Source organism: Lachnellula hyalina (genome assembly GCF_007821495.1).
Source record: "Lachnellula hyalina strain CBS 185.66 chromosome Unknown contig00116, whole genome shotgun sequence".
NCBI classification, from domain to species: domain Eukaryota; kingdom Fungi; phylum Ascomycota; class Leotiomycetes; order Helotiales; family Lachnaceae; genus Lachnellula; species Lachnellula hyalina.
In genome coordinates, this window is record NW_022157230.1 from 53555 (window position 1) to 67559 (window position 14005).

The 14005-nt window shown below is 48.6% G+C and overlaps 5 protein-coding genes across 5 annotated transcripts; 4 read left to right on the forward strand and 1 right to left on the reverse strand.

Moving 5' to 3' along the window:
* Positions 1–579: 579 nt before the first annotated feature.
* Positions 580–1856, forward strand: MP65 (Cell surface mannoprotein; the record flags this gene model as incomplete). Its single annotated transcript, XM_031149933.1, has 2 exons — positions 580–646; positions 697–1856. 2 exons carry the CDS (start codon positions 580–582, stop codon positions 1854–1856), a joined length of 1227 nt encoding a protein of 408 aa, XP_031003605.1.
* A 559-nt stretch (positions 1857–2415) lies between these two features.
* otu1 (putative ubiquitin thioesterase) lies at positions 2416–3557 on the reverse strand (the record flags this gene model as incomplete). Its single annotated transcript, XM_031149934.1, has 2 exons — positions 2416–3032; positions 3092–3557. 2 exons carry the CDS (start codon positions 3555–3557, stop codon positions 2416–2418), a joined length of 1083 nt encoding a protein of 360 aa, XP_031003601.1.
* Positions 3558–3941: 384 nt separating this feature from the next.
* On the forward strand, positions 3942–6860 carry RSC1 (Chromatin structure-remodeling complex subunit; the record flags this gene model as incomplete). Its single annotated transcript, XM_031149935.1, has 4 exons — positions 3942–4138; positions 4204–4306; positions 4361–5794; positions 5853–6860. 4 exons carry the CDS (start codon positions 3942–3944, stop codon positions 6858–6860), a joined length of 2742 nt encoding a protein of 913 aa, XP_031003600.1.
* A 676-nt stretch (positions 6861–7536) lies between these two features.
* AMO1 (Nucleoporin) lies at positions 7537–9468 on the forward strand (the record flags this gene model as incomplete). Its single annotated transcript, XM_031149936.1, has 4 exons — positions 7537–7588; positions 7647–7766; positions 7820–8034; positions 8086–9468. The coding sequence occupies 4 exons, from the start codon at positions 7537–7539 to the stop codon at positions 9466–9468; spliced, it is 1770 nt and encodes a 589-aa protein (XP_031003603.1).
* A 456-nt stretch (positions 9469–9924) lies between these two features.
* LHYA1_G004987 (uncharacterized protein) lies at positions 9925–11001 on the forward strand (the record flags this gene model as incomplete). Its single annotated transcript, XM_031149937.1, has 2 exons — positions 9925–10787; positions 10845–11001. 2 exons carry the CDS (start codon positions 9925–9927, stop codon positions 10999–11001), a joined length of 1020 nt encoding a protein of 339 aa, XP_031003602.1.
* Positions 11002–14005: the final 3004 nt, after the last annotated feature.

Sequence of the window (14005 nt, forward strand, 5' to 3'; positions counted from 1 at the left end):
CTCTCCAGCCACAGTCTTGACGACTCCAACTACCTAGATCGATCTTTCCCCGGCGGACCTAATCATCTAACCATCACATCCAACATTCATTTGCCCACCCTATTTCAACACTCCTTGCTTTTGCCCTTGCTCCTCACATCTGTACTCGTAGATTGGATCACTCGTTCTCCAACCTATCTTAACTCCAAAGCTCTGCGACTGCTACTGCAGCTTGCGTCCATTCCTTTCAGGTGCTTTCCTGTACAATCGCTCCTTCCAATCCATCTTTGTTCTATTCGCTGGCTCCGAAACACAAAGATCGCACAAAGATCGCATAAAGGTACTTCAAATACTCTCTTGTTCTACAAAGCTTCGTTTGTTCATACCACATTCCTTTCATAAGACATCATGACATATATCCCTATCTGGCCCTCCTCGTTGCTTTTCCAAGCTGCAGATCCATTCCACACTTGTTTTCATTCTTGTATACTATATCCTTTTACCAAACATCAACAACACATTCATTAACTGACAACCGCTGGCCGGATTAGAAGACAAACACGCCTTTTACTCACCTAAGATCACCAAACTTCTATCGAAATGAAGACCACTACCATTGCCGTCGCGGCAGTCTCCCTCCTTCAATTGGCCTCGGCCCAACCGTTCAGTAAGTTTAGATCGTCTCCCCCTTGACCCATAATCCTAATGATTTTATAGGAGGACTTCGCCGCCATCTTCACCACCATGAGAAGAAGGATGTAGTCACTGTCGTCGAAACTGACTATACTGAAGAGCCTGAAATTATCGTGTATGTGAACCAGGACGGCACACCTACATCAACTGCAACTTCATACCCTGCAGGCGCTCCTGTAACTTCAGCTACTCCTACGTCCACACCAGTAGCTGCGCTGGCTATTTCAGTGACTCCAATCTCTGTGGCCGTGCAAGTCAACAACGTAGCAAGTAGCTCTGTCGCAGACAGTTCGCCAGTTGCTTCCACCCCAGTCACCAGCAGCTCAGCTGCCCTTGCTACGACAAGCTCGTCTGCTCCAGCTGCTTCCTCGTCTTCATCTTCAGAGGGCAGTGGTTTCGGATTCTCGTATTCGCCATATAACGCCGATAACTCTTGCAAGACTCAAGCCCAAGTCAACACCGATTTTGCAACGATTGGAGATGGATACTCGCTGGTCCGAACTTACGGAACCGATTGCAACCAGGTTGCCACCGTTCTCTCGGCCGCCAAGTCCAAGGGTTTGAAGCTGTTCGCCGGTATCTATGATCTTGGCACCCTCAGTGCAGAAATTGCACTTATCGTTTCAGCTGCCAATGGCGATTGGAGTTCGTTTGATACAATCTCTATTGGGAACGAACTTGTCAATGCAGGTACCGCTTCCGCAGCCACTGTCGTTGCAGCCATCAGCACAGCCCGAACTCTCTTGAAGGCTGCAGGTTACACCGGCAAGGTTGTCACTGTCGACACGCTCGTCGCCGCCAAGGCAAACCCCTCCCTCTGCGACAACTCGGACTACTGCGCTGTCAACTCCCACCCCTTCTTTGATGGCAACACTGTGGCCTCAGACTCTGGTTCTTTCCTCACAAACTCCATCTCAGACCTTCAGTCCGTGCTCGCAAACAAGAACCAAGAAATTGTCATCACAGAGACAGGCTGGCCATGGCAAGGCGAGACAAACGACAAGGCCGTCCCTTCAGCCGCAAACCAAGCCGCCGCTCTAACTTCCATCAAGACCGCGTTCGCATCTAAGCCGAGCGGTGTCATTCTCTTCACTATATTCAACGACTTGTGGAAGACGAACACGGCCGCGCAGTTCTCCGCCGAGCAGTACTGGGGTTTTCTTGGTAACTGTCCCTCTGGTTAGATTAACGAAGGAGGAGAATTACAACCCGCTTGACATTGTACGTACGTAGGCTCATGGGAAAACAAAACGAATAGCTCGGGTAAATAGTATGGAACCAAAGACCTATGCCAACTACCTACACATTCATTGTTAATCTTTTTGGACTTATCGCACAAGTGGATCAGATCAATTTTGGTGCCTTTCTTCTTGTACATATTTTACGTGCGGTCTGTAGCCGTGTTGACAATTTCAAAAACCAGATCCAGCATATTGCAGTGGTCTTCTGAAGATGTGTGAGACCTGAAGTGGAAGTAACAGGAGTTGGAGTTTGAGGATATGAATAGCAATTGCCCTAGCATGGTATATTCCTGGTGTCTGGCAGAAACGAGGAGATTGATAAAACTCAAAATCCTTGGTCTTGCTCCTCCCAAATATGACATCCTCGCTTGAGAATCCTTCGTATAAATAGGGGAAATAATCCTAGTAAGACTAGTGTCACTGCAAGAAATAGTTCGTCAATAGAAACGCAAGACAATGCAAACATAACAAGAACTTTGCTCATAAATCATAATCTCGGTATTCACGTAACAACTTCAGCCATATCATAATGCCCCGTCTGCGTAGCATGACCACCAGCTTGTCCTTCCCCATACACCACGACCCCACACACATTACATTTAATAGCCATGCCCCCCGTATCGGTGAAATAATGCCTATCTTGCAGCTTCTTACACAACTCCTGCGCCAATATTAATATCTCATCATCGTCGTCATCCCAAATCCGCTTATCGAAATCCGGAGGGTTGTTGGCTTTCGTATGAGGTGGCTCAGAGGGACTTTGCACAATGGTATCGTAATGTATGCCGGAATAGACCAATATGCAGCGCGTGCTAGCTCCTTCGTTGAATTTATCAATACGCAGAGACTGTACGTCGATGCTGCAGATCTCGACCTCGAAGTGCTTGGACAGGATGCCCATCTCGATGGCGCCGCCCCAGGCATCGGGCGTTTGGATCCACCGGCAGTATTCGTCGGGCGATTGCTCGAGGACGACTTTTGTGTAGATGTCGGGCGAGGCTTGGATGGAGCTTGCGACGAGGGAGCGTAGTTCGGGCATGGATTTGTCGTCGCCGGGGAGAACGGCGGTTCCGAATGCGCGGAAGAGGCAGGAGTTATCGTCGGGCATTACTCGTAGGACTGCGGTTTGAAGTCAGTAGAAGCTCGTTGAAGTCAGTTAGTTGCCCTGGTCAACTCACCGAGTGTGGCCCCTCTTTCTGGCAGTGGTAGTTCTGGGACGTCTCCTTCCATGGTTCTGGCTCTCTGAAGCGCAACGGGTCTCTCTTGCTTGCTTTCTTTAGGTTGCTCGAACCCAGGCACGTTGGTGAAAGAGAAGCTGCTGCTTTCTGCGGGCAGCTTGCTGCTCTTCTCCTGCCCTTTGTTCGCTGTTTCACCAGCGACAGGCTGGCTTGCTTGCTTCGTGGATGGGTCATCTTTCGGGCTAATTATGAGCTGTTCTCCATCCAGCTTCACGCCTAGCTGGCTCAGAGCTTGCGATTTCTCGTACTGCTCCAGCAGCAGTGGTTGAGGTGGATAGCCATATTTGATCTCGAACTTGGCAACAGACGTCTTTTCGGTAATTAGGATGAGTAAGTCACCAACTGTGGCATCGTCTGGAAGAGTGAGAGTAGATGTGCCTCCAGGGCCTCTAAGTCGAGTACGCATGGTGAAGAGGGACTCGGAGGCGGGTTGTTGGAACTTGGAGGGGTTTGAAGTTCTTGGCGGGGCGATGTAAATGGTAGTAGTTCACCACATGGTAAATGGATTGGAAGGATGTGATGACCGTGAATGTCATGCACAAACTCGGCAATTCAACTCATGATCAAGATTGGTAAACTTATGCTTATACACTTGTGTAAAAGACTCCAAAGAATAAATCAAGTAGCTGGGCTGAGATTTCCCAAAACGGAGATCAGATGAAACTTTGCCAATACGGCTAGCGCCAAACTTTAAATCGCGTTGAACCTCCAGTCGCGACAACTTCTTTGAGCAAGTAAAGTGCAAGGCCAACGAATACAACTAATGTAAAACATACACAACTCTCTCAAGATGTCGTCCGCAGAACCAGCACCAGACGAGACCACGGTGGAAGTGAAAGCAGAGGAAAATGCGGGTGGTGAAGGCAATGCGACAGTCACAGTAGCGACGGAACCAGAACCAGAACCAGGTCCAAGAAACCTCTCGAAGCAACAACTAGAGGTGCTGGATGCTATCCTGAAGCGCTTAACTGAATACCGCGACGAAGAGTATGTCTAGCACTATTCAACAGGGACGTTTGTTCGTAGATCGATTGAGGACTAATTGCTTGCAGTGGCCACGATATCGCTCTCGCATTTCAACGCATGCTCAATAAGAGAAACTTCCCCGCATATTTCGAGATTATCAAGGAGCCGATCGCATTCAGTACAATTAGGGTATGTGGACTATGCAATAACATGGATGCTATACGATACTAAATTTTATCATAGCAAAAAATATTGAAGAAACAATACCGAAAGTATACAGATTTCATTCGAGACTTCGCCATGATATGCCACAATGCTATGGTCTATAACCGCCCTTCATCCGAAGTATACCAAGATGCCGTTGCTCTCGAGGCTCTTTTCAAGGGTGAGCTGAAGAAGCTGGTTGAACAAAAGGTCCTGACCGAAGAGGAGGTCCAACTACCAGATCTAGGGGAGATACCCCCAGCTGACCCTTCACCACCACCTGAGCCCGAGGATGAGGAAGCAGAAGCGGAAGCAGAGGACGATGAAGAGGAAGAGGATGAGGACGAAGAGGACGAAGACACGGATGACGATCGCCCCCGCCGAGGGCGGAAGAGAGGTCGGCGGTCTTCCGCTACTACCAAACGTGATGGGAAAGCCGATGATGGCGGCAAAGATGATCCCGAAGCACAAAAGAAGCGAGGAAGACCCCCTAAGGTCCACACCCCTATGGAGGCTCGAATCAATACATTGTTGAAGGGCTTGAGGAAGTTCAAAAATCCAGGCGGTGACCTCAAGATTCTGCATTTTGAGAAGATGCCCGACAAGTCCGTGATGCCAGAGTACTACCAAGAAATCAAAAATCCAATTGCAATGGATTTGATAAAGAGGAAGGCTAAGAGGAAGAAGTATCAGTCCATAGACCAGGTACTCAAGGATCTGGACCTCATGTTTGATAACGCCAAGTCTTACAACCTTGAAGACAGTCAGGTATACCGAGACGCTGCCGATTTACAGAAAGAAGCCCAGATAATCGCCGACCAGGAAAAGAAGAAGCCGGATAGTGATTTCGCCGATGAGGATGGCAGACTACCTTTGCCAGAAATCCTGTACAACGGTGAGGTTTGGAAGGTAGGCGATTGGGTCCACCTCTCCAATCCTAATGATGTTACCAAGCCCATCGTCGCCCAGATATACAGGACATGGCAGGATCCTACTGGTCAAAAATGGATTAATGCTGTTTGGTATTACAGGCCGGAGCAGACTGTCCATCGCCATGAGAAGTTCTTCTTTGAAAATGAAGTCGTCAAGACTGGCCAATACCGGGACCACAAGATTGAGGAGGTAGTTGATCGTTGTTTTGTAATGTTCTTTACTCGATACAACAAAGGTCGTCCGCGTGGGTTCCCTGCCGACAAGGAAGTCTACGTATGCGAAGCTCGATACAACGAGGAAAAGCACAAACTAAATAAGATTAAGACTTGGGCTAGCTGCTTACCAGACGAAGTGAGAGATAAAGATTATGAGATGGACCTGTTTGATGTTCCGAGAAAGATGAAGAAGGTTCCAAGTCCGATCAAGCACTTATTGCGCGAGGATGCCAAAGAGGATGATCCGGTCCCAAAGCCGACTTGGGGAGTTCCAAATGCACCCCCAATTGTGGGAGCTGTTCATAGGCGGCCTCGAGAAACCAATGTAAGTTGAATCCATATCGCACAATCTAGGCGAATTGAATTATTGACAGTCAATCAAGGACTCTCCGCCGCCAGAACCGACTCCATCTCCTGAACCAACTCCGGAACCTGTTCATCGCTCCCTCACCAGTGATCGACCTCAATACGATTCCCAAGGAGACGTAGCAATGTCTGGCACACACACAAGCGTACCCCTAGCTTCTCCGATGGCAAATCAAACTCCGGCTCAAACTGCGTATGGTCATCAATTTGCAGCCGCACGCCCATCCCCATCGCCCGCGCCCTTAGTACAGCAAACATCGTATGGCTCTCAAGGTTCTGCTTCTCATCCAGCTTTAGCTCAGACCCCTGGTTATCCACCTCAGCATAATTATAATCAATACAACACTGCCACGGCACCTGGCCTCCAACATTCAAACTCTCTCAACGCCTACAATCTCTATCAGAGTAGCGGTGCCGCCGCTCCTGTTCGCACGGTAACGCCGGGCCAACCCGCTCATACCAGCAGCACGAACCAATATAACCCTCCTCGTACTGTTGAGGTCTACACTCTCCCCGACCAAGCCAACGCGGCTATTCCTGCTGAGGTTCGAAGTCAATTTCAAACCGATGAATATGGCAAGGTCATCTTCTTCACAGCCCCACCTCTCGATGCCAATCCCGTTCCAGAGGAGGTTCGGACTCTCAGTCACAGCTTGCGCTATCTCGCAGATAAGGCACGTAGCAAAGAGGCAGACGAGAAGAAGCGAAAGGCCCGTGATGCTGAATTGGAAGCTGAAGCAAATTCAAAGGTCAAGAGGATAAAGGAGGACGTTGGGAACAAGCACAGTTGGCTTTTCAATCAAAAGCTGAAAGCTTTGGAAGTATGGAACGAGAACACGGAGAAGGGTACCATAGAGCTGTACAAGAAGATGTATGGAGATGATTGGGAAGAGATCCGGGAACGTGACACGGCTAAGCTTGTGGTGGCACAAGAAGCATCGTATAAGCAGAAGAAGGAGCTTGAGGAGTGGCGCAAGGGAGTGGAGAAGCGGAACGAAGTTGCAATTACTGGCTTTAGGTTTTGACTTGGGAAGAGATAAAGCTCTGGCGAAGGGGTTTATTTCTCGGCGCTTCTGGTTGGGGCCGATTTCCAAGATCGTGCCTGGTGTACTTTTATAGCATGACATAACGGTATCGGGGTGTCTTGGGATAGCAATGAGCAACAGTCGAAATCAGCATCAGTAGTGATCAAATAAGTGATTAGAAATTCTCAAGCCGTTCCTGGGTGGAAGCGCCTGCCCTATTATGACTGCCTTTTGACCACAAGTGAATAGTTACGGATACCGGAGGATTCCACTTCTAACCTTTAAATACCCTTCAAACATGAAGAACCGCTTTGCATCGACACTAACTTTTTTGTATTCCAATGCATATGGTATTTATTGTGTAGGAGGTCACGGGTTGAAGTTACACTAAATTTTCAAGCTACAGACGCGCTGCCGGAAACGGATCGCGTCGCCCTTGGTTCTTGACTTCGACCAGGTGAAGCTGTGTAATAAAGGCACCTACTCTACAGTACTCACACTCTCTTTGTACAGCATCCAACAACAGCTCGAACAATACTTTTCTTTTTCCGGCCCAGCTTCCTTTGCCAATAATCAATCAATGCGACTCAAACATGTCGTAAAGTTCAGCAATGCGCCTTTTTGGAAAATCTAGTCGTCCCGCGCCACGACTGCGACTGCGACTGCGACTGCGATAATGCCTCCAGTAACATGCAAGTTTTGGATGCAAGGAAATTGTAGATTCGGAGGTAATGATCAAGTTTGCGCAAAGAGATAAAAATGGCTCCAAGCTGACCGCTTTTGCAGAGAAATGCAAATTCGAGCACCCCTCTCGAGGAGGGGGAGTTCCCAATGGCAACCGCTTTGCATCATTGCAAAGCCCGGATCATACGAATACTCGTAGCAATGGATATCAGCAGGGCGGAGGTACAATTTGCTCTTCATGGTCATATACACCATCAAAGCTGACACGATGGTAGCCTCAGGGCCAGGATCGTCGGTTCCCTTCTCTCTCGACAAATCTCAGATCGTAACAGATCTCTCGTCGGAAAAGCCACAATGGATACTCTCTGCCTATGGTCCTGGGCGACAGGCGCCGGCACAACTGTTTGGTGGACCGATGCGAGAGCAGAGCTTCGAGGAGATGCGTTTGCTTCATTATATGGCCGTAGCTTCTGGCAATCCTCAGCAAGCTGTACATTGCATCTCGCCCATAAGCAGCTGCTTTTTACTAACTCTATTCTAGGTTCAAGAAGCAGAAAAGCTATTCCAGGCCTCAGAACAGCAGATACATACGGCCCTCAACGACGTTGACGGTGCTATAAACTTCATAATCAACGCCCAAAATGAGCACCCAAATCGGATCGATATTGTCCAAGGAACCCAAGTTCCTACATCAGGATCACAACCAAATCCTTTCGGTCAACCTAATGGTGCTCAGCCAACAACATCGAATATTTTCGGCGCTCCCAGACAGCCTACGGCACCCGCCTTTGGGGCGCCAAGCCAAGCCCCAGCGTTTGGGGCACCTTCTGGAGGACCAGCATTTGGTCAACCACCGGCTCTTGGCGCAAAGCCTAATCCATTTGCAACACCGTCAGCTTTCGGTGCCCCGTCACAGCCTGGCACTGGAGGGGCATTTGGACAGCCTTCACAAGTCGGTGCAGGAGGCGCCTTTGGACAACCATCTCAGCTTGGAGGAGGAGGTGCCTTTGGACAGCCATCTCAGCCTGGTGGAGGAGGTGCCTTTGGACAACCTTCTTCATTAGGTCAAAAGCCAAATCCGTTTGGAGCTCCTTCCGGTGGTTCAGCATTTGGCGGTACGTCCAATGCTACAGCGGCACCCTTTTCGGCTTTTGCCAATGCCCCGAACTCTTTGTCCCAGGGAGCCGCCCCCGCAACTACAAGTGCGTTTGGCGCACCTTCACAGCCTACAACGTCCGCCCCCTTCGGAACCGCTCCCGCGACTACAGGTACATTCGGCGCCCCTTCACAGCCTACAACGTCTGCCCCCTTCGGAACCACACCCCAACCCGCATCATCTAACCCATTTGGACAGCCGTCTCTTCAAGCACCAAACCCTTTCGGAGGTGCGTCTTCTGCACCGTTTGGTGCTCCTTCGCCCGCCGCGAAGAACCCCTTTGCAACTGTACCTCCAGTACAATCAAAGAATAATTTTGGGACAACACCCTCCGCGCCAAACCCATTTAGCCGTACTCAACCTAATACTCCAACCTCTAACCCCCTGGGAAATCCCTCCGCTAACACCACGAGTTCGATGCCATTTGGTACACCCCCTCCTGGAATAAATGGAAATACTGGAACCGGGCATCCACCTATCAGCAGCTATAGCTCCAAAGATCAGAGTGGACGATTGACTATGTTCAAGGGAAGACGTGTTGTGTATCATGAAGATGAACCAGGTGTACGAAACCAAGATGGAACCTGGTCAAAGATCTGGTTTCCTGAAGGACCACCACTCCCCTACAAGGATACAGAGATGGACGAGAGCGTCTATGATGACGGAACAAAGGCGGCGTACACGCAGATGAGGCAGACGGGGTCCTTTCCGGACGGCGTTATGCCAATGCTTCCCCCCATGCGGGAATGGTGCTCTTGGGACTTTTAAGGGCTTTTTGGGTTTGGGTGGCGTGAACTGAGATGCATTGCGATGGCGTTCTGGGGATGACTTTTATGTTTGTACAAATTATGAAAATATCAGAGCAGAACCATCTGCCTTCAGACGCAATTTACATGTCTACATATACTTATGGGGCTCGCTCGAACGTTACGATGAGACATGGCTTGCCCTGACAGCTACCTAATAATTAAGTTTGTGCAACTTGTTGTCATTTTCGCTCTGTTTAATTTAGTTTTGCTGGAACATGACGTTTTGCTTTGCGCTAGTGCGTAATAATGCTTCTCCAAAGGATTCCAGCCTCACGTAAGCACATGCTGCAGGCAGGTGCTACAGAGTAAAGACCAGACAAATCCTCTTAGGAACAGCACTTGTGTAGTCGTGACTTTCGTTGTCTCATTGTCGGTGGCACTCTCAATTACAGCGAGCGCGGACATTCCCTTCATCATGTCGTCTCCTACCAAGCTATTCCCAGGACCAACAGACTACGCTTCCGTCTCTCCTCCCCAGAAACTCACCATACCAAGCAAGCCCGATGCACCAATCTCTTATTCTTTTTTTCAACCAACTAATCAACCTAATGCTGCACCAAAGAGACTGATCGTCTTCATCAACGGCCTTGGACTTCCAGCCTTATCCTGGCTCCCCTCCATCTCGATATTTAGGGAGGATATCAAGTCATGCCCAGCGATATTGACATATGATCGATTCGGTCAAGGCCTCACTACATCTAGAGATCCTCTAGACGGCACGCCCGGCAAGGAAAACGGCCATGACTTTTTGGACGTTGCGAATGACCTTCACGAGATCATCGTCACTATCGCAACTGCAGAGCTAGGTCTCAAGGCCAGCGACGTCGAAGATGGAACCCTTCACTTGTTACTGATTGGCGCTTCTATTGGGGTACCGATTCTACGTCTCTACGCACAGCACCATCCCGGCATTACGGCAGGGGCAATCTTCCTCGACTCTAATATAGCCAACGTCAATTATTCCGACTTCTGGCCTGATCCTGACGCTCCTGGCTTCGACCCTAAGACTGTGGTTGCTGATGATTGCACGCTTGCTCAATACAGAGGTGCTCGGGAGAGACTGGCTGCTATGTTTGATTTGAAGGTCAAGAATGCCGAAGGTCTTGACCGTTCGACAGGTCCAGCGCTGTTGCCGTATGCTGATGGGCCAAAGCCTGTTGGGCCGTATGGCAAGGGGCCATGGTTGAGCGTTGTTGGACATGATCCAGAGACTTTTGCAGAGGTCAGTTTGGAGAAGATGGGGACGCCGAAAAGTTTAAGTATGAAGTTTACGAATAAGTAAGTTCTCATTCTCTGCAATCACGGATGTTCGGACTTCTGACAAATTTAAAATAGGTACTGGACTGAGTATAACCAAGGCCTTACTGGAATCACGGATAGGCATACGGATGGTGTTGTTATCGCTCCTGGATGTGGGCATTTTATTCAGATGGACGGTCCTGGATTTGTCGCTCAGGAGGTTATCAGGATGCTCCAAAAGCTGGGCTGGTGATGAATCTATCTACTACTACAAGGGACGAAACGGAAAATTACATGTTCCATCATCCACCAGTAGCCAAGAAGGAAGCGAAGCCTGGGTTGTGTGGATTGGTTTCTTGGAAGTTTTGCAAGCCTGATTATACCGAAGACTTATGAGAAATTTGACAAGGATTCTGAGTCTAGGCGATTGCGGGGTACTGTACTGTTGCATCCAGAGATTGATTCATTCTTGAACCCCGCGTTCGGCTTCAGAGAATTCCCAAGTATTTGAACCTCGGGCTGGTTTACAATTCTTGTTTAGGCTTGCGTATTTTCAGCCATACGAATAAGCCTCTGATATTCATGGTCAATCCAATCATCCCTCAAATTAGTAATACAATTACCAGGCAAGGCGTCCCATTCACAGTGACTGATTGGCGCTAATACCCCGCATTTGCATCTCGTTCTATTATAAGACATCTCCCGCATATGCATTTCATGGCCGCGGTAAAATCTCTTTTTCGCGGGGTCGCATTTTGATTTCAATTCAAACTCAACTTCGTCTTCCTGTTGTGTGTCACTCTATATTGCCCTTTAAGGTATTAGCCAGTCATGATTTATTCGTCTCCAAAGTCCTTCGATGTCCCTAAATTAGATATTCTATCTCTTTTGTTCGGTCAGTATTGAACTCCCTAAGAACTAGAATTCAATCTTACCGAACAGATTATGCACCCTGTGGTGCTAGTGAAGATACAGTGATACATATTGAGGCGGCCAATCCGTCTAATGCTATAACTAAAGCACAAGCTAGAGATATCACAAAGCAAGTTGCTTACAGCCTAAGACACAACTACGGCATTGGAGCCAGTGGTCCTGGAAAGGATGTCGTTGTTTGTATTTCTTCAGGTCAACCGCTTCTCCCGATGGTCTTCTATGGAGTAATTGCTGCTGGGGGAGTGTACTCGGCTGCAAGTCCTTCTTTCACGGCCCCAGAACTGTCCAGACAAGTTCAGCAAGGATCGAGCGACTTGATTTTCTGCAGTGAAGATGCGAAATATGTTGCGATCCAGTCAGCAAAGGAGTGTGGAGTCCCGCTTAGTAGAGTTGTGGTTGTAAGTTCTAGCCCCGAATGGACTATGAGAGCCGTTGAAGGAAATACATCCTGTCTACCTTCAAGCGGCAAATTAGACTGGCAGAAGATTACGGTCCAGAAAGAGCTGGAGGAAAGGTTGATCTGTTTATTATACTCGTCCGGAACCACTGGAGCTCCAAAAGGTTTGGCAACATCCAAATATAGCGTAGAATTATGCTGATTTTAAGATCCAAGGAGTAGTATTGTCACATTCGAATATAGTGGCTGAATGCTTCATTCCATGCTCCTTGTCTCGTGAGCGCATCGCATCTCGCGCCGCAAAGGGTGAGCCGCCATTCGAATATCGAACGCTCGCACATCTCCCTGCAGCTCACATAGCTGGCGTTCAAGGCTATCTCATAAATCCATTCTACATGGGAGGTAAGCTGATCATCACTTCATACCCACTGAAAACTAACGTCAGATACTTGTAGGCCCTGTTTATTGGATGCCAAAATTCGACTTCGCCAAGTTTCTAGAGTACAACAAGAAGTTTCGCATAACTTTCTTCTTTACAGTACCACCGATTTATCTCCTGATAGCAAAGATGTCTATCGTAACGGACCAATTCGATGCCCTGGAAGTAGCAGTCAGTGGCGCGGCGCCATTGGGTAAGGAATTGCAGAAAGCGGCGAGCAAGAAGCTGGGAAAAGGAAAGTGTCTCATCTCCCAAACGTGGGGACTCAGCGAGACTACAGGAAGTGCGACGGTCATGCCGTGGGACCAGACGGATGATACTGGGAGCGTGAGTCCCATTATGCCAAATATGAGTTTCCGGTAAGCTCAAGCTCACATGTTCCAATCCAATCTCTCTTTTTGAATACTTAGATAATTCTAACCAAGCAGATTTGTGGACGATGACGGGAAAGACGTGCAAGAAGGGCAACCGGGGGAGATCTTAGTAAAAGGCCCTGTCGTCACCAGAGGCTATTATGGAAATCCTCAAGCGACCAAGGATGCTTTTATCGATGGCTGGTTTTGCACTGGTGATATTGGGATTTGGAAGAATGGACTCCCTTATATAGTTGACCGCAAAAAGGTTTGTTGGCTTCTAATCTAATCCACACCTTCCTTTACACCCACATCTATGCCTGCTCGCTACGAGTAACTAATACGGATAAAAGGAACTTATAAAATATAAAGGCATCCAAGTAGCGCCTGCCGAGCTCGAGGCATTACTCCTCACACACCCCTCGATCCTCGACGCAGCAGTCATCGGCGTCCCCACCGAAGCAACCGAAGTCCCGCGTGCGTACGTTGTTACCCCGGGTGATGTTAGTATCAGTGAAGAACAGATTAAGGATTTTGTCAAGGGGAAGGTGGCGGATTATAAGAGATTGAGGGGTGGAGTGAAGTTCTTGGATGCGATTCCGAAGAGTCCGTCTGGGAAGATTCTGAGGAGAGAGTTGAGGGGCTTAGTAGCGAGGGAGAGGCAGAAAGACGGGTCGAGGTTGTAGATGGTGAGGTGAGGTGGTAAGAAGTGTAGTTGGTAGTGGAAGGGAATCTTGGGAGGTGGTTTGATGATTTTATGACTATTGATGAGTGTCACAGCCTTTGGCTTACCTGAAGCCCGTTGGATTTCGAGTCCGTATAAGAGTATACACTAATTTTATTTTAACCATTTGTTACGTTCCTCAGCAGGATAAGTCATATTGCTACACTATACTAGCCAGGAGGAGTCTCGTCTCCGCATACGTCAGACATTTACTAACACAATTGTGAGATCCTACCACGAAGGGTCATCTAGCGTTCCTATTGTCACTAGCAAATATTTCGTCACCGAGTCATCGTTCTGTGTGGAACTCGTATGTATATAGTGAGCTCTCAGGATTTGATATGGCAATTGTAGCCAAGCGCTAGTTGGGCAATACTGCTCAATTCCTCGCCATTTGGCATCTTCCGGTGT